This window comes from Ursus maritimus, unplaced genomic scaffold (genome assembly GCF_017311325.1).
Source record: "Ursus maritimus isolate PB19 unplaced genomic scaffold, ASM1731132v1 scaffold_1, whole genome shotgun sequence".
Classification (NCBI taxonomy): Eukaryota; Metazoa; Chordata; class Mammalia; order Carnivora; family Ursidae; genus Ursus; species Ursus maritimus.
Genome location: NW_024423343.1, coordinates 97251880 through 97271773, shown reverse-complemented (window position 1 = coordinate 97271773; position 19894 = coordinate 97251880). Strand labels below are relative to the sequence as shown.

The 19894-nt window shown below is 44.8% G+C and overlaps 1 protein-coding gene across 1 annotated transcript in view; it reads right to left on the bottom strand.

Moving 5' to 3' along the window:
• Positions 1–14067: 14067 nt before the first annotated feature.
• INSIG2 (insulin induced gene 2) overlaps positions 14068–19894 on the bottom strand; it is a 32972-nt gene continuing 27145 nt past the window's right edge. Inside the window, exon 6 of the mRNA XM_040645742.1 lies at positions 14068–16440. Within this exon, the coding sequence (XP_040501676.1) occupies positions 16426–16440 (15 nt within the window). The 3' untranslated portion in view covers positions 14068–16425. The remainder of the gene's footprint in view (positions 16441–19894) is intronic.

Sequence of the window (19894 nt, the reverse complement as noted above, 5' to 3'; positions counted from 1 at the left end):
TAATTCCAAGAGCTGAAGGGAAACACAAATATTTATCAGAATTAATTAAAAGAAGACTAAGCCCTAGACACACCATGAAGAAATATCAAACCACCCAGGACAGTGTTTCTGAGATCTCAGTGGGGGCAGGGAAGGACTGTAAACCAGGAATTGTAAGGGAATTTGAGTGAAAATGGGTCAGACTTCTCATCAGCAATGAAGGATCCTGGAAGACACTGGCTTCAGATATGAAGGTAAAATTATTTTGGACCTAGACTTCTATGTCCAGCTTAAAAACGAGAAAAAGGGGGGCGCCTGGGTGGCTCAGTCGTTAAGCGTCTGCCTTTGGCTCAGGGCGTGATCCCAGAGTCCTGGGATCAAGCCCCACATCAGGCTCCTCCGCCGGGAGCCTGCTTCTTCCTCTCCCACTCCCCCTGCTTGTGTTCCCTCTCTTGCTGGCTATCTCTCTCTCTGTAAAATAAACAAAATCTTAAAAAAAAAAAAAAAGCTCATTGCTTTCAGACCTTCACATGTTCAGAATATTTTGTATCGCACATCCATTTTCTTTGAGAGAATTTACTTAAGAAAGAGGGTGGAGAGAGACAAGTGGGAAAACCAAGAAAGGGAGGAACTGTGGAATATAGAAAACTGTAGAACAACCAGGATTCCAGTGAAAAGGAGCCCCTGTTACAAAGTGGGCCACATGTCTTGAAAGCAATTGGAAAAAGTCACCAAATTTTAAGAATTGCTTTAGAGAGGAAAAGTGAAAAGGATTCTAAGAAATTAATTAAATGACTATGGAGCTGGATGATATTTGGAACATAGTGAGAATATGTTTTCCTCTTTATAAGGAAAAGAAATCAAAATTTGAGGAAATAAAACTTGTACAAATAGTCATGGTCTAAATAGAAAACCACCCAAATGAAAGCAAGTTTGAGAGGGTGGAAAAGTACATTTGACTCTGATGCCAGGAATGCACCCTTTTGACTAGCAAGGCACCATGACATTGGACGTGGAAGAGAGAAAATGCATGCTAATGGGGAAAAGTCTCTTCAACAAATGGTGTTGGGAAAACTGGACAGCTACATGCAAAAGAATGAAACTGAACCTTTTTCTTACACTGTACACAAAAATAGACTTAAAATGGATTAAAGATCTAAATGTGAGACCTGAAATGATGAAAATCCTAGAAGACAGCACAGGCAGCAATTTCTCTGTCATCGGTCATAGCAACATCTTTCTAGATTTGTCTCCTGAGGCGAGGGAAATAAAAGCAAAAATAAACTATCGGGACTACATCAAAATAAAAAGCTTCTGCACAGCAAAGGGAACAATCAACAAAAATAAAAGGCAAGCTACTGACTGGGAGAAGATACTTGCAAATGACATATCCAATAAAGGGTTGGTTATCCAAAATCTATAAAGAACTTCTATGACTCAACACCCCAAAAAACAAATAATCTGATGAAAAATGAGCAGAAGACATGAACAGACATTTCTCTAAAGAAGACATCCAGATGGCCAACAGACACATGAAAAGATGCTCAACATCACTCATCATAGGAAAATGCAAATCAAAACCACAATGAGATATCTCCTCACACCTGCCAGAATGGCTAAAATCAACAGCACAAGAAACAACAGGTGTCGGCGAGGATGTGGACAAAAAAGAACCCTCATGCACTGTTGGTGGGAGTACAAACTGGTGCAGCCACTGTGGAAAACGGTATGAAGTTTCCTCAGAAAGTTCAAAGTATGGGGCACCTGGGTGGCTCAGTCGTTAAGCATCTGCCTTCGGCTCAGGGCGTGATGCCGGGGTCCTGGGATCGAGCCCTGCATCGGGCTCCTTGCTCTGCTGGGAGCCTGCTTCTTCCTCTCCCACTCCCCCTGCTTGTGTTCCCTCTCTTGCTGGGTGTCTCTCTCTCTGTCAAATAAATAAATAAAATCTTAAAAAAAAAAGAAAGAAAGAAAGTTCAAAGTAGAACTACCCTTTGATCCAGTAATTGCACCTTTGGGTATTTACCCAAAAAATACAAAAACTCTAATTCAAAGGGATACATGCACCCCTATGTTTATTGCAGCATTATTTCTAATAGCCAAATTATGGAAGCAGCCCACGTGTCCATCAATAGATAAATGGATAAGATGTGATACACACACACACACACACACACAGGAATATTACTCAGCCATAAAAAGGATGAAATCTTGCCATTTGCAACAACATGGATGGAGCTAGAAAGTATGAGGCTAAGTGAAATAAGTCAGAGAAAGAGAAATACTATTGGGTTTCACTCATATGTGGAATTCAGCAAACAAAACAAATAAGCAAAGGAGAGAGAGAGAGAGAGAGAGAGAGAGAGAGAGAGATCAAGAAACAGAGTCTTAAGTATAGAGAACAAACTGCTGGTTACCAGAGAGAGGGGGGTGGGGGGATGGGTGAAGCAGGTGATGGGGATTAAGAGCACACTTACCATAATGAGCACTGAGTAACATATAGAAGTGCTGAATCACTTTATTGTACACTTGAAACTAATATAACTCCGTAAATTAAGTATACTGGAATTAAAAGAAAAAAAAAACTTAGAAAAAAAGAAAATGCATGCTTAGTTCTGCACCAGACAATATTGACATAATGTAAATGATGATTACTGGCTCTTAGTTTTTAGAAACATTCATAGACAGGGGCACCTGGGTGGCTCAGTCAGTTCAGCGTCTGCCTTCAGCTCAGGTCACGATCCCAGGGTCCTGGGGTTGAGCCCCTGTGTGGGGCTCCCTGTTCAGTAGGGAGTCTGCTTCTCCCACTGCCCCCACCCTGCTTGTGCCCTCTCTCTCTCTCAAATAAATAAATAAAATCTTAAGAAAGAAACATTCATAGACAAAGCATAGAAAACTGAGTTGTTACAAAGCAGAAAGTAAATATGATCCACAATGATAATGTAAAAAATAAACAGGGAGAGGAAAATGGAGGAGGAAAAAAGAGAGAAGGATTGAAAATGTCTTCATTTCGCAAAATGAAAGGTTAAGAGACACAGTTGAAAGCAACAAACAAGAACTAGAAGTTTAAATATATATTATTTAAAGCTATATGGCAACTGGGAAAGGAAGCTAAAACTACTACAATAACGAACAGAGATTGGAAGGAGAGAGGAAGGAGAGGAAGGGGGGATGTAAATGACAGAAATTCTTATCCAACCCAGCAAGAGGCACTGAAGATGGCTCGAGTCCATAGAGCCCTAATAGTGGCCTTGGCATTTTATTTTGAGGTATTGGAAGAAATCATTCAAAGTAAAACCAGAAAAGCTTTTGAGGTTCTTGCCTCTGTGTCTTCTCAGGTGGGGGGGCAAGCAGTGTTTGGGGCAAGGTGTTCTCATCTTCATCACCAACGTTTTCTGACTTGCTCACTATTACTACCTGATACATATTTTTCAGAATTAAAAGCTACCAGTTTTACATCTGTGCTCCAGGCGGGGTCCTGGCAGGAAACAGATGGCAGGCTGAACCTGAGCGGTCGAGCAGAACTTCACAGGATTACCTGTCACCACATGGGCAGGGGACACAGAGAAACCTACCAGGCTGGCCCAGCAGCCTGCCGACGCCGCCAGCCTCGAAGGGTTGGAAGTGTCTGCTGAACCTGGTAGATGGTGGCTGTATAGGGGGGCTGCGTATATTGCGATTTATTTCTTTATTTGAGAGAGAGAGAGTGCGTGCTCACACACGTGGGGGGAGGGCAGAGGGAGAGAGAGACTCCCAAGCAGACGCCCAGCTGATCTGGAGCCCGACGTGGGGCTCGATCTCACCACCCGGAGATCGTGGCCTGAGCCAAAAACCAAGAGTCAGATGCTTAACAGACTGAGCCACCCAGGTGCCCCACATATACTGCGATTTATAACAAGAAATAGATAGTCAGTCTTTGTCCCTATTTCTGGCACAGAACTCCTAAAACCCTGGGAACTTCCCAAGTGATAAGAGCAGTAAAGATGTCCTGAGGGTCACAAAAAAACTCTTTTCAGCCCTTTCAAGCACACTGGAGCTAGGCTACTGAGACAACTTCTGGAAAGTACTTGAGGGTGAGGGGCTGGTCGCCAGGAGAAGCAAGCATGAGGTTAGAGGGTGGGAACTTCCAGTCCCACCCCACTAACCTTCGGCGGGGCGGGCACCTGGAGGTTGGTTGCCAATGGCCGATTTTGTAATCAATCACGCTTGTATAACGAAGCCTCCACAAAAACCTAGGCAGACAGGTGTGGAGCTTTCAGGTAGGTGACTTGTGGGAGGTGCTGGGAGAGCATGGAAACTTCACCCCCCTTTCTCCTCACACCTCACTCTACGCATCTCTTCCATCTGGCCGTTCCTGAATTATATCATTTATAATACACTTTAATCTAGTCAGTAAAATGTTTCTCAGAGTTCCTCTGAGTGAGCAGCTCTAGCAAATTAATCAAGCCCAAACAGGAGGTTGTTGGAACCCTGGTCAGAGCCACTGGGCAAGAAGCGCAGGTCACAGCTTGGACTTTCAGTTAGCATCTGAAGTGGAAGGAAGGGACAGTCTCATAGGACTGAGCCCTTAACCTTGGCATCAGATGCTATCCCCAGGGAATAGTCAGAATTCAGCTGAATTGTTGGGGAACTGGTTGGTGTGGGGGAAAAAAACCACACACACTGGAATTGGTGTCAGAATCTAGGGCTGTCTGACCGAAGCTGAGTCCTTTGATAGATGATACAGGGACACCTGGGCAGCTCAGTTGGTTGGGCGTCTGCCTTCAGCTTGGGTCATGATCCTGGAGTCCTGGGATTGGGCCCCACATTGGGCTTCCTGCTCAGCGGGGAGTCTGCTTCTCCCCCTGCCCCTCACCCCACTCGTTCTCTCTCTCTCTCTCTCAAATAAATAAATAAAATCTTAAAAAATTAAAAAATAAATAAGAAAGAAGATACACCAACCCACACCAGGAGGGGGCCAGGGAAATCAATAACTTTTTTATTCTCCTTCCACCCCCTCATCTCCCACTGGTGTTTCTTATTGGTCAAACCCAAGCCAAAATCTAGAACCCTGCTGTCCAGGACAGGAGTCCCTAGGCATATGTAGCTATTTAAACTAATTAAAATTTAAAATTCAGGTCCTTTGTCATATCAGCCACAGTTCAAGTGTTCAGTAGCCATGTGTGGCTGGTGGCTCTCCTACTGGACGGCACAGACAGAGTATTTCCATCATCCCAAAGTTCTACTTTGGACAAGCTTGATAAAGGGCAAGGGAGGGCCATTGTCCAGGAAGGTCAGCCTCGTGGGCACAGAGCAGGGTAGGGAAGGCTCAGGAATGGCTCTGGAGGGACACACAGGGGATATACAGTATGTTCGGCATTTCCAAAAACATGTCTCATAAGAGACTTTAAAAAATATAGTAAAATTTGAGGGTGGACGGGCAGTCGATGGCCACATAAATTTGACAAACTCTACATACTATTTTGTTCCCTTGAAGACTCAAGATATAGATCAGCCTAGTAAGAGCTGTAAGAAATCCTGGAAATCTGTTCAACACTGTTTAAAAACAGGTGTTTTCTGAACTCTTTGGCTAAGAAGCTACCCACCTTTTTTTTTGGATGGGAAGAATTACAACACCTTTCACAAAGTTCTTTTATACGGGATATTTATCATTTTGGGACTTCCAAGATCCTATCAACCCTCCTTATTTGGGGTGGGAGATCCTGGATGGGCTAAGAAGGTTGGATCCGTCTGCCCAACACAGAAAGCTGACCAGTGGTTAAGAGGCTTTTGACGAGCGACCTGGGAGAGAGGATCAGATGCCCCCACCCACGGTGGTGGTGGGAAGAAACCATGCCCAGATCTGCCGTTCTGGGAAACACAGTTGACTGACAGCTCAGGCTGCCGCCCTTCTGATCCACCCTTGTGTTCCTGCCACGCTTGCCCTGGGCTGCTCCCAGCCAAAGATGGGCAGGGGCATTCATGCAGGCTCATTCCTACAGACACGAGGGTCTAAAAACACCTTCGGCTTGATGATTCCTCAATGGTCTGGTTGAGACTTTCTGAGGACTGCCCTGCGGCCTGACACTCCTCCTACCTACTCTCCCTTCTCCTACCTCATTTCAGAGCTGTTGGACCCGTATCTCTGTCTAAAGACCCTGGCTTCCTGCCTTTTTTTTCTTCACAGGCATCCCCTCCCCCCCCCAATAAATCTCTTTCATGCATGTGTAATACTGTGTTGGTGTCTGCTTCTTAGAGGACCTGAACCAACATAACTCAAGACCTGAATCTTGAGTAGTATCTCAAAGACACATAGAAATAATTCATGGCAGAGCTCAGCAACACGGACAACAATTTTGTCTGGCAGGCCAGTCAAGGCTCAAAAGGTTAGTGAATAAACTTCCCAACCTGCTTAAAATCATCTGTCCCTTTCACAGTGGCTAGCCCTGAAGACTGAATTCTTCTCACCAGTTTCCATTGCTAACGTGCTCTGACCATTTTAGAAAGAGCCAGGGCCTTGTACTCGTGGTCCAAAGCCTTGCCACACATTATCCTCACGATTGGATGTGGGGAGCAGTTCCAGGCTGAGGTCAGTGAGACTGGCGTTCTGCGGAGGGCCAGGCTTTGAGGAGAAGAAATGGGGATTTTGAATACAAGGCACTGTCCTTGCCTTGTATCAATACATACCGTAGAGTTTGGGGTACACACTTCTATGGAGGCTCGAAAAGTGGTGGGCAGCCTTCAGAAAGGGCAAAACAAGTTTTCTTTTTCTTTCTTTTTTTTTTTTTCCTCCCCTTTTGGAAAGCTGGGGGTGGAGTAACGGTACTGGAAGCCACTCCTGGCTCCCTACAGAGAAACCCCCCCAGACTCTGAGGATCTTTGCTTGGAGATGGAGGTCAGGATGGGTGCTGGAAAGCGGGAGGTAGGAGCTGTGCCTAGCTTTCCAGCAGAGCTTTCCATATCGTGGTCCCCATGGGGAAGAGTTGGGAGTCCTGGGGAAGAGGTGAGGAACAACGCGCAGGAACCTCAACGGTGGGACCAGGCAGGAGACCGGAGCCCTGGCCGTCACCCACCCACACAGCGCTTCTCTGCTGATGGCCCATGTCGCCTGCCACTCCATGAGCACAGCACTCGCCAAAGGAATCCCATTTTGCTCAGTTTGGGTCCCGTACCTTCACCTGCCAGCACTGTGCTAGGCCTGGGAGCTACTGAGATGAATCGTGAGTGGCCCTTGCCTTTTGAGAGCTCGCAGAGTAGAGGAGATATCAGAAAAAGGGAGAAAGATAGGGGCGCCTGGGTGGCGCAGTCGTTAAGCGTCTGCCTTCGGCTCAGGGCGTGATCCCGGAGTTATGGGATCGAGCCCCACATCAGGCTCCTCTGCTATGAGCCTGCTTCTTCCTCTCCCACTCCCCCTGCTTGTGTTCCCTCTCTCGCTGACTGTCTCTGTCAACTAAATAAATAAAACCTTTGAAAAAAAAAAAAGAAAGAAAAGAAAAAGGGAGAAAGACAAATAGAAATGCCATGTGGTGGCACCAATCGCAGAGTCGACGTGTCCTGGAAGGGCCATTGAGGCTCCCCAGGGGCAGTGGCTTTGAAGCTGGGAGTTAAGTACAAGCAGGAGGTTGCCAGACAAAATCAGGACAAGGAGAAGATGCAGACCCAGTCTCAGCGAGTGAAGTCCCCAAATTCCAAACGCACGCGTACGGATGTCAGAATGGCCAGTTTCAGTACCATCGGTACTGTTTGCTCCTGCAACAGACTGGAGCGAGCCAGCACTCTCTGTGAGATGGGGCTAGTCGCAGGTGTCCGACAGCGGGGTGCTGAGCGCTAAGTAGCTGCGGTATGCGTAAACACTTTCTAGGCCGTGGGCAGAGCTAGCTCTACCAACACCCATGGCTCTGATCATCGGTGTTAGAGCTATTATTACTCATGAATTCAGTGCCAGGGGCTCACGCAGGCGAATAAATCAGAGCCCAGCCCTCAAGGTGCCCTAGGAATAACAAGTCACGCTCCCACGGGCTTAAAACGTGCCACCTCCGTCCCCAGGGCTCTATGTGTGTAAATTGTTTCACCCTCACGACAACCCGAGAAGCGGGTTCCTCTCAGCTTGCAGGCGGGAGAGTGAAGCACGGGGCAGGGGGGAGGCGGGGAGGGGCGTATGAAAACTTGGGCAAGGCCCCACAGCTGATAGTGGCAGCGTCCAGATGTGAACCCAGGTGAGCTGGCTCCCGGTGACCCACTCTTCACCACCGTCCCCTCCAGGGAAATGGACCAGTGAGCAGCAACCATACTACGGCGTCAATACTGTGAATGCAAGTTGAGTGAGGACAGGGGATAGTCCGCGAAAGCTTCTTGGAGGAGGTGGTCCCTGAGCTGAGTTCCGGTGAGGAGGAAGGGGAAGGGGCGCTGGCAAGAGGAGTGTCCAAAGGAAGACCCTGAGGGGTGGGAGGGAGCAGAGTTTCTGCCCTTCAGTGTGGGACAGGGGTGGAGAGGTGGGCAGAAGCGGGTCCTGAAGGCCTCGGGCGCCATGCTAAGGAGACAGACTGTCCTCTGAGGGCAGCAGCGACTGTGCTGGAAGGCTCGCTCTGACCACACCGTGAAGGGCTAACGGGGAGAGGAGGGTGTGGGGGACCACTGAGGGCGGAGAGGCAGTTGGGGGACCAGCACAGAGGTCCAGCTGCCATTCCTGGTGACTGCACAGATGCAGAGTGTGAGGACGGCTCACATACAGCAAACCAACGAGGAAAGAGAAAGCAGAAGAGAAATCGAGAGCAACTACGGGGTCCTGGCCTGCATGACGGGGTGGGTCAGGGTGGCAGGCCCCAGGACCTGAGGAGGAAGACCCGGGGCCTCCCCTGTAGGGAAGGGCACAGGAAGCAGAGCCCGGAGGTGATGGACCAAGAGTGAGCCGAGGGGAAGGAGGGAGAGAAGCGAGCGTCTGCCCAAGAATCCAGGCAAGTTGAAGGGCAAAGGAGATAGGTCAGACACCAAGAATCGACTTCGACGGAGTTCCAGGTACTTAAACCCAGGCTTAGATATATCTAAAGACCGTGCTTGTCCCTGTGGTTCTAAAAGTCCTTGTTTTCAGTCTTATTTGTCCCCAGTCTTCCTTTGCCAAGATTTCACACTTCGCTGTCCCACTCACGTAGAACTGTTTAATGACTTTCTCAATATCTTCGTCTGCTCGTCACTGTTCCCTGCACACGCACGGGTAATGGGACAGGGAGGAGGTTCTGCTGATGGGTATTTGTAATGTGTTGAGACTGATAAATAAACCAATAAACACACCACTGCCGTCACCACTAATAATAGCAACCGTTCTCAGCTCCTGTTTATTGAACATCTATTATGCCCAGGTGCTCCACTGGGAGTTTCACAAACGTGGCCAATAAACGGAGTAGGAATGACATTTCTCTTTTACAGAGGGAGAAACTAAGGCTTGAAGTTACACGAGGAGCTGAGGATCATACAATAAACAGTAGTTAGCAGTAGAGTATCTGGGTACTACCCACCGAGGGCCCAGCCTTAGGCAGCCCTTCAAAATGTATTTGCATCTACCTGACCCGAGATCCTTGCTAGGATTCCTGGGGAGAGAAGAGCTGTGCGCCGGAAGTAGAGGGAAAGGGGCAGAGCACAGGCAACAGGGTTAAGTGGACTCACGTCAGGGGAGGACTGTTCCCGAGCCCAGGATTACAAGCTGTTACTGTGCTCTCAGTCAGTCAGTCCCGACAGGCTCTTCCAGAAAGAACAAGCACCTGAATGGGTGTTCATATTTGTCACAGAGGTTTACCCAAAGAAATGGGTGGCTCAGATGGTTGAGCGTCTGCCTTCGGCTCAGGTGGTAATCTCCAGGTCCTGGGATCGGGCCCTGCGTGGGGCTCCTGGCTCCGTGGGGAGTCTGCTTCTCCCTCTGCCTCTCCTGCCTGCTGCTCTCTCGCTCACAGGAATAAATAAAATCTTTTTAAAAAAATAAAGAAATGAAACACATGATACAAAAATTCCTGGCGAGCTTTCTTTCAGGAACACAGCTTACAAACCCTTTGCTCACTTGCCAACTATTTACCAAGCACCCCTGGAATGCCAAGCATTGGGCTAGGTCCTAGGGACACAGCGGCAAACATAACCAACCACACCAGTATGAGACAGAGAGGAACAGAGGGTTCCCTGGCCCGAACTGTCTCTGTGGGGGCGACTTGAACAATGAGACTGGTCCACGGAGGAGACGGAGGGCCTTTTGGGCAGACGTGTGGCTTGAGCAAAGGCCTCTTGCTCCACACTATTTTCGCCACCTCTTGGCACCTCCATGTCTTGCAAACTCCAAGTCACCCCTGAAAACTCGGGCAGGCTTGCCCGGCTGGGTGGCGGAGCTTTCGGGTGGGCTTCCTCTGGACATGTCTGGAAAAGCAGGTACTAACAGGTGGCCCAGCTCGTGCATCCCTCTCTGGTCTGAGCCCTCTGGAGACAAGTGGGGAGACGTTGAGTTCTGTGTCCCCGGAGCTGGCACAGGGCAGGTCCTCAATAAACGCAGTGGAGTCGATGTCTAGGGTCAATGTCAGGACCCTTTAAGTAGTCCGGGACGATACTGCCCTTTTAACCACTTCATGGTTTGTTTTTGAGGAAGACAGATTAGAGGCCTGAGCTCTGCCACCATGACTGGAATGTATCACTTCCGGTTTTGTTTTCCTCTCGTATCAAACGACAAAGTCAGATCAGCATTGTGGGCTTGGGATGTAATATACAACTTATCAAAGTCCTTAAGTAGGATTGTTTGTGCTGGAGCAAGTCCAGGGTTTGCCTACACCCTGTAGTCAAGATGGCGCAAAGAGAGCTCTTCTAGAAGGGACGTCACCAGCACATTTGGTTTTTATTTTAGTTAACTCACCCACAATTCTGTGACATAGTGTTGCTCTTGTCTGTAATTCACTTGACGCTTCATTTTTCAACAAGAACACAGTTCGAAGTTTCTGGCACAGAATACAAGGGTAGCTGAATGATAATATTTAACATCCATCGAGAACTTGACTTTTTGAACGGGTAGAAGGATCACATGGTCCAAAAATGAAAATGATAGAAAAAGATGTACATTGAGAACCCTGTCCCCCACTCATGCTTGTATCTGCCCCATTTTGTACCCCTGTTGTCTCCCCATGAGCCACCGGCTTCAACAATTTCTGATCTGTCCTTCCAGTGTTTTTTATGTGAGTTTGGATTCTCAGAAATGCATCTTCAGCATCTATACAAATGATCATATGATTTTTCTCCTTAGCTCTATTTTGATGAACTGTCCTTGCATTTTTAGAATAAGCTGCACTTGGTCATGAAGAATTATTCTTTTCGTATGCTGCTGCGTTCTGATTGTTAATATTTTATTTAGGATTTATGCATCAATATTCATGTTGGAGATTCATTTATTGTTTCTGTTTTTTTTCTACAGCCTTTGTTATCGATGTTATCCTAGTAGGGTTAAAAGAAGAAGTTGCCCTTCTTTATCTCTGCTCCAGAACAGTTTAAATGGTCTTGGAACCATCCATCCTTTAAAGGTTTGGCTGAATTTGCCCAGGAAACTTTTAGCCCTGGTGCTTTTTAAATATTGACTCCTTTATAATACTACCTAGCTTTTTCTATGAAAATTGGCTTATTTAAATGTTCTGGAGTTGGTTTCAGTAAAGTATATTCTCCTGGAAAAGTATCCATTTCTTTCCAATTTGCAAATTTAGATAAAGTTGCATAAAATTGTTTTCAAAATTTCCTTGCTTTCTGCATTTTTTCTTCTTGCCATTTTCTTTTTTGCCTTTTTCTTTCTTCCTTGATTTCTGAGAAAGTTTATCTGGTCTACTGATTTTGCCCCAGTGATCCAGTTATTTACTTATTCACTCTATTTTCTCCCATTATCTACCTCATTAATTCTTATTATTTCATTTCTTCTGCTTTCCTCTGGTTTATTTTGTTGTCCTTTTTTCTAACTTTTGAGTTGATTCTTAATTCCTTATATTTCATTCCTTCTACAGGCTATGACATTGCCCATCTGTGCTGCTTTAGTTCAATCCTTTAGATTCAAAATCTAATTAGTAGTAGTATTTTCATCATCACTGGTTTTTAGAAATTCTGCACTTTGAATTTATACTTTTCCTTTGACTCAAAAGTTGTTTAAATGAAACCTTTCTTAAATTTCTGATTTTATATCAATTTTAAATTTTACTGCATTGTGAATAGAAAACATCCACATTACCTCTACTTTTTGAAACTTACTGTGATTTCATTTGTGTTCATCAGCATATGGCCAATTATTGTGGCTGTTCCACAGGCACGCAAAACAAAAATATGTTTTCTATCTCCAGGGCACATAATTTGATATATATTCATAACATCTACCTTTATGATTCTGTTACATAAGTCTTTTGCATCCTTATTCATTTTTGGTCCAACTGATCTGAGAGCACGTTGCTATTCCTGAGATGTGGAAAGGCTGGGGAGGAGCCAGTTCCAGTGGGTATGGAAAAATCATAAGGTCTGTTGGAGATGTCTGTTAGATCATCTCCAACCAAAAATCATTCTTGCCAAACACTAATTTGAAAAGATATGTGCACCCCTATGTTTACTGCTGTGTTATTTACAAAACCCAAGATATGGAATCAACCCAAGTATCCATTGACAGATGAATGAATAAAGATGTGATATATACATGTATGTGTGTGTGTACATGTATCATATATATACCTAACATAAACACACACATATATAATAGAATATTAGCCATAAAAAAGAATGAGATCTTGCCATTTTCAATAACATGGATGGAGCTAGAGGGTATTATACTAAGTGAAATAAGTCAGGCAGAGAAAGGTAAATATCATATGACTTCACTTGTACGTGGAATCATAAAAACAAAACAAATGAACAAACAAACAAAAACAGAAACAGACCCATAAATACAGAGAAGCTGATGGTAGCCAGAGGGAAGAAGAAAAAAAAATCACTCTTGCCATAAAGAAAAGGGACCCCCAAAATTGACTAAGGTCTGTATTTTCCAACTTGTATTGGTACTACTTGACAGGAGAGTCAATCTTTCATTTAATCAGATAATTTTGTATTGTTTCCTAATTTTTTTTAAGTAGGCTCCATGCCTAGCATGGAGCCCCACTCAGGGCTCGAATTCATGACCATGAGATCAAGACCTGAACCAAGATCAGGAGTCAGACACATGGGGCACCTGGATGGCTTAGTCAGTTAAGTGTCCGACTCTCGATTTTGGCTCAGGTCATGATCTCAGGTCATGAGATTGAGCCCCACAACTGGTTCCATGCTCAGTGGATTCTCTCCGTCTCCCTCTGCTGATGTTCTCTCTCTCTCTCTCTCAATAAATAAACAAAATATGCAAAAAAAAAAAGAATTGGACACTTAACTGACTGAGCCACCCCGACACCCCTCCTAATTTTTTCATATATGGATTTTTCCCCCCACATCAAGCAAAAAATTGAGTCCTCTTTCACATTTCTATGGTGGGTAGGACAAGGTCCTATTGATGACTCGGAGGAATTTGAGATGGTGATGTTCCCAATAATACCATTTGAGCACTGACTCTGAGCCAAGCTCTCTTCTAGGCACTCTGTATGTCTGAGGCTATTTAATCCTCACATCAACTCATGGCATCCCCATTTTACAGATTCAACAACAACAAGGAAAGTGGAGGTAAAAGAACTTCCTCAAGTTGAAACCGTGAGTGAAGGCAGAGCCAGAACCCCAACCTTAGTCACTCTGCTCTGCTGCCTCTTTCAGAGACCGGCTCATCCACGGGCTTCATTTTATTGGTGTGGAACAGACTCAAAGCTGTCGTGTCATCCGGCAAACTACTAGCAGATCCATGAGGTTTTGCCCTTCATCCAGAGCCTTCCCACCATACAGCACTAACCCTCAGGTGCAGAGAAGCAGTATTTTGTCCTAGAAAGAGGGTGTGATTTGCTGGATGATATGGACTAATCCTTTGATAGCAACTCCTGCTTGCCTCACGTCATAGTACCGCAGAGCTACCACAGCTCAGGCAAAGAAAGAGGTTTTCAGTTGAATGCTACTTGAATGATGTATACTTTCAACTTCTGAACAAATAATTCAGTGTAAAATAAATTCAGTTTTAATATGATTAGGATACATAAAACAACAAAAAATGAAGATTCTACAAGGGATAAATGCTCTAGGTGAGACGACTTGCGTTTCTGATAGGCATCTTCTGCACTCTGCAACGCCCATGCACGTGACCTTCCTTCTTCGTTTATGGGTTGTGGGTGTGAGGCTTGGAAACAGGCACTTTCCCAGGACAGGGAAGAACTGAAGACAGCCCATGGAAAAACACACTAATCAACCCATGGGGGTGAGGAGAATCATTAAAAAACAACGCAGAAACGGTGAGTTTCTTGTATTGTCTTCAAGTCCAGCTCTCAGTTGTCAAGAGTGACCTAACATTTCCCTACATAGCTTGGCTTTGGAGGGCAAGATCTGTTTGTTTTGTTTTGCTCCATCCCATACTTATTCCAGTAATTATGAAGAGAGAAGGGTTTAGGACATGTGGGGAGGAGAGACTGACCCAGTGTATCAACTTCACTAAGAAAGGACATAAGGGTTTGGCAAAATAAGACAATTTCATTCTGAAAGTGTAAAGACATCCTATACTAATGGAATTATTTGGCTTGCCAAAAATCAAAGTTGTTCAGCTGAATATGGCAGGGACCTAAGCCCTATGGCTACAGATGGTACCCCTGTACAACTCCATGGAGCCTTCTAGAAACAGCCTAGGGAAACTGATTCCAATGCTGGAGCTGGTGGTGTTCCCCTTGGATTCATTCATGGTGAGCAGCAAGATGGGAGAGACAAGCCCAGGAAACCTGTCCTCTACTAGCACAGAATCTCTGGGAACCTGTGATGGTTCTCTTGAATCATGACATCAGGAAAAGACTTGTCCAAAGGTAGTCCCACAACCTGCCTGCTTTGGGGCCTGCAGCAGAAACGCAATAAAATGCATTCCTCTCATCCTCAAGTGCAAACTGATCTCTCAAGCCTTGTCACCTCACATTTGGTGGATGCCAAATGAAGAGAGGAGCGGCTGAAAATGTAGGATGGATTCCTTGGGAGAGGTTCTAGACTCTCTTTTCTCAGTTTGCCTGGTTTTCCTTTCAAATGAGAGGCTGAAATGCTTGAGTTGTGGTCTGGCTCAGATTCTAAGGCATCGCTTCGGTGGGGGTCTCTAGGTTCACTGACCTAAACATTCTTGTTTGCAAAAGAACATTCTATTTAAAAGGAAGTGTGGCCAATTTATACTTTACCACATAGATTATCAGGAGTCTCCTCTGTTGCACCAAGTGACAAAGTTGAGCTGGGAACTCTTTCACTTGCTTCCAATTTAAGTCATAAATTAAAATGTGTCTGGCAAAAGTGGGAAAAGGGTTGAAAAATGGTGAGTTTTGCATGAAACCGAGTGTCGGTGTTTTCTGAGCACCTCAGAACTTCAGGTTTCATAGGGGGCTCCAAGTTCATTTTGTTCAAACCATACATCCAATGGCTTCCAGTATTCTGGGTAATCTGTTTGGTGGGTGGTCTTCTCTTCCCATGAAGGACACGAGTTATCTGAGGGCATCCATAGCTTACGTATTACCTGAATCCAGCCTTGATCAGTGTCGCTTTGTTACAAAGAATGGAAAACCACTTAATTTAAATCCTTTTTAATGAATTTATTGGAAGGAACATGTAGGTTTCACGAGGAGTAGAAAGATAGCAGATGGTTTTCCTCTCTTCTCTTTTCTCATTTCTTATTGTCTGTTTCTCTCGGCAACTAGCTCCTTCCTCTTGCTTTTCCAGCTTCTGCTTCATTATGACTTTTTGGCTCTCATACAGGACACCTGCTTTTGTTTTCTGGTTGTTGTTCGGGGTTTTTTGTTGTTTTTTGGTTTGGGGGGTTTGTTTGTTTTTTTACATTTACCTTATTTTTATCATCATGTCCCATTTTTTCTGTGGAGAACCAGCCATGGGAATTGGTTTGGCAGTGGACGCTTGACTTGACCAGAGCCAACAAGATACGTTGAGACCTTTGCTGAGGTTTCTGAGAGATGGCTTGTGAGTGGGAGCGGACAGGGGGCTGGCTCTGCCAACACCATCCTGCTTCTGGGAAGCCCAAGACTAATGGCAACACAGCAGTAGACCAAAGGGATAGAGGCAGCTACATCCTGATGGCAGTTTGGGAAATTGAATCCCAGTTATATGTGAAGCGTTTCATGAGCCAGTAACTTTCTTGCTGCTTAAGTCATTTTGGATCGGGTATTCTGTCAAGCATAACCCCCAAAGTCCCAACCGATATAGCCATCAGCCCTGGATTCTCACCCAGCCAACCCCATTCATCACCATGACCTTGCAGTTCTAGTTTCCTCATTGGCTTAGTTAGGAAGGGCATGCTCAGGAAGGAGTAGTTTCATGTGGTATGTAGGGCTAGCCTTTGCAGACCTAAAAGTGGGGCAGAGGGAGAGGAAGTAATTACCTTCTTGCATTTATAGTAATTAGAGTCCTTGATCTGACAATTAGCCTAATCGTATTTTCCCCGTCTTCAGTAAGGTCATGAATGTCAAAATCTGGGGGATAACATGAAAAAATCACTTCCAACTTCACAAATAATGCTTGTGATGCTTTTTCATATGCAAGTCTCATGGAAATTTAGAAAATGAGGGGTCTGTTTTGTCATTATTCTCTTGTGGATATGTCAACAACTTCAAAAATGTTTTCAATATGCCAACTTTAATTTTAAAATTGAAGACAATAGACTAGCTTGAAAGCTCAGATTTAAGTCACAAATGAAAATGTATCTGGTAAAAAGTGCATTACATACTATTTCTTCATTATGAGACTAACTTAATTCTTTGATTTAAAAATATCTCCACTTTCATACATCATGATTCAGACAATCTTTTCCCACACCTCTTCTTTCAAGACATCTAACTTATTTCATTAAAAAATAATAAATCTCAGGCTCAGAAATTATTTCTTAGCCAAGAATTGTACTAGTGACGTTGTTCATTGTTCCAATTAAAATTTAAATTTGTTTAGGAAGGGCAAGGACAGGACTTTCATATACATGTTTAAGTTCCACATCTAACATTTCATTTCCACCAACATACATAACCTGTGTTGACATCACAAACAGTCCAGAGGCAGCCCGAGAAGAACGAGCCCTTGGGCTCCGTCTCTGGCCGTAGAGTCTGCTTATGTGACATTGGCAGATTATGACCTCTGCAAGCCTCTGTTGCTTCACATATAAAGGACTGATCTTATATCTTTATAGATAATAATACTGACCTCATAGCTCTAACGGAGTAAATGCGTGGTAAATGTAAAGCACATAATTGATACTCGGTCTTATTTACCACCTATTACTTAAGGTAACAAATACTTGCCCTTCATAATAAAAACATCCACAACTCACAAATGCCCATTTCCTACCAGTTGCCAACACCGCCGTAAATCTGCCAGAGTTACAAAATCAAATCTACGCTTTTCATTAATTGAACTGTTACTACCCTCTTAATGCTACGGAAATGTCGCATTCTGCTACTAGCGGGCCATGTGACCTGGGACAAGCACTTAAGCAATGCAAGTTGTGCTTTTGCATTTGCAAAATGCCAAGACCAGACTGTCCTACTCGTATTTGTCCTAGATGAATGTTAAGGTCCCCTCCAGCTACACCATTCTTATCCGTGCATCTTAGAATTCAGTTCGGTGGCCACGTGATGCCTATGAATCATCATGGGATAATTACATCCTGATTTCAAATGTTCTTCTCAGAGGAAAAACCACTGCCATTTAAACCTCATCTCCCAGACAAGTATCAACATCAGGATAAAAGGAAAGAGAGAGTGAGGTGATATAATGGTCTCATAATTCACAGGCTCAGAGTTTGTAATTTTGGAAATCTCTAAAAGTTATTTCTCAAAACTTGAGGACGAATGTTGTGACATAGGGGTGGTCAAAGAAAGGTGTGCCCCAGGTCGTGATGGACGCCTCTCCACTGGGCTTATGGTCTACCGTTCCACGTAACAGCTCCGAGCCCAAGCTGCCTTCCTTATTGGAAATGCTAATGATTGGTATACTTCCATTTTTCTGAAACTGCAGAACAGAACTGTCTCATTAACCATTCCTTTGGTATTTACTTTGAAACCAACTGTGCATTTCTTGGCCTCTTCACATACAATCGATGCCAACTCCCACGCAATTCCACGGAAGCCTTGTACAATTTTCACTTGCTCTGCCCCCCTTTTTTTTCCTTAGCCTCCCCTCTATTACCTCACAAACGGTGAACGTTTCAGAAATTACAGTGCCCTTAGAAGGTCTCTACACATTTGTCTAGAAGACATTCGGGGGAAAAATGCAAAAGATGCCTTCTCAGGGAAGTGGGGAAGAGCGCATAAATTAAATTTCTCATGGACATGGCCCGAGAAGAAAGTGCGACGTGTGAAGAGGCCAGATTCTCTCTGACAGATGGCACGCCGTGCATGCTGTGAGCTGGGCAGTGCTCAAGGGCTTGCGCCATTGCAAATACAGAAACAATAAAACTGCTTATTGATTTTAAAGAGATCTGTAATTAAGTATGACATTCTAACAGATAAAAGTTTACCAAGGCAGAACAGCCGGGATTTAAGGGGTCTTAAAATGAGATACTATTTAATGGATACAAATGTCATTCCTAGGATGGCAAAACTTGAAGAACTCCACCTTGTGCGCGTGCACGCGCCTGTGTGTGTGTGTGTGTGTGTGTGTGTTTATGTCTGAGTGCAAGAGCATGCATACAATTCATCTAAAGTTTTAAGCGGTGCGTGCCCATTTGAAATTTTCTTGAGATTAGAAAAGCAAAGGTTGCTACCCTTACATTCAGTTGCCTTGGGCAAGCAAAAAAAAAAAAAAAAAAAAAAAATCTGTCAAGACCCAGGTCTTCCTGTTAAGGCTAGAGTTGAGAAATGCCCTCCAAATGCCTTCAAGTCAACATTAGCTATGACAGAAGCAAGACTATTATTTAACAGTAGCAGCAAATGTCAAAAACAAACTGTGCCTGGCGTTTTGACAAGACACTGTTGAAAGAGAACCACTTTTTCAGCACTTGTGTAACCGTGGGGGAGAAACTTGACAATTAATATCCTGAGGTCTGGTAATAGGATTTCCAGGCTGCTTGGTGGTTTCCTTCTGATACACATAAAAGGAGTAGCAAGTGGCGGACGTGAGCAAAAAAGAACCTGAAACGAGGAGGCCCGGAGAAAAGGACTGATATATCAGAAATCAGGTACCTACGGCTAATTAAAACGTAACTCCTTCTTGGGGAAACCGCAGTCTCACAGTGGTGACACTGTGAAGTATGAGGACAGAGCCATCATCCCTAGGCAAAAATAAGCTGCTGACAAAACCTATCTCCTGTTTCCCACATCCTTCCTTCCCTCTGGTGCCCTCACGCCGTCCTGTGACACCTCCTCTGAGCTTCTCTCCGTGAATGACACTCCCCGCCGAACCTGGTCAAACCTCCAGCCCAACAATCAATTACTCAGTATCACCACAACGAGCCACTTTATCACCCTACTTCCTTAGGAACGTGGTTCTGGAACGTAACCCGACAAGTGAAGCTGTGGATGGCGGTGGGGATTTGTGCATTCCGTGTCCTTTCATTTTGACAGAGACATCAGGAGGGTATCTTAATGCAAAGGAAATGCAAAAAGGCAAGGAACAAATACATAACTGGATGCCTGTTTATATTACATATGATTGCATGTGACGTTCAGAGGCTCTAAGAGAAGATGGCAGCATATCCCACTTCATAGATGAGAGTCCTGAGGTTTAGAAAACTTGGGGGACTCGCCCAGGGTCCCAGTCTATAAGGAACCCGTGTGGCATTCAAGTCTGGGATTGTGGGATTCCCAAGGCT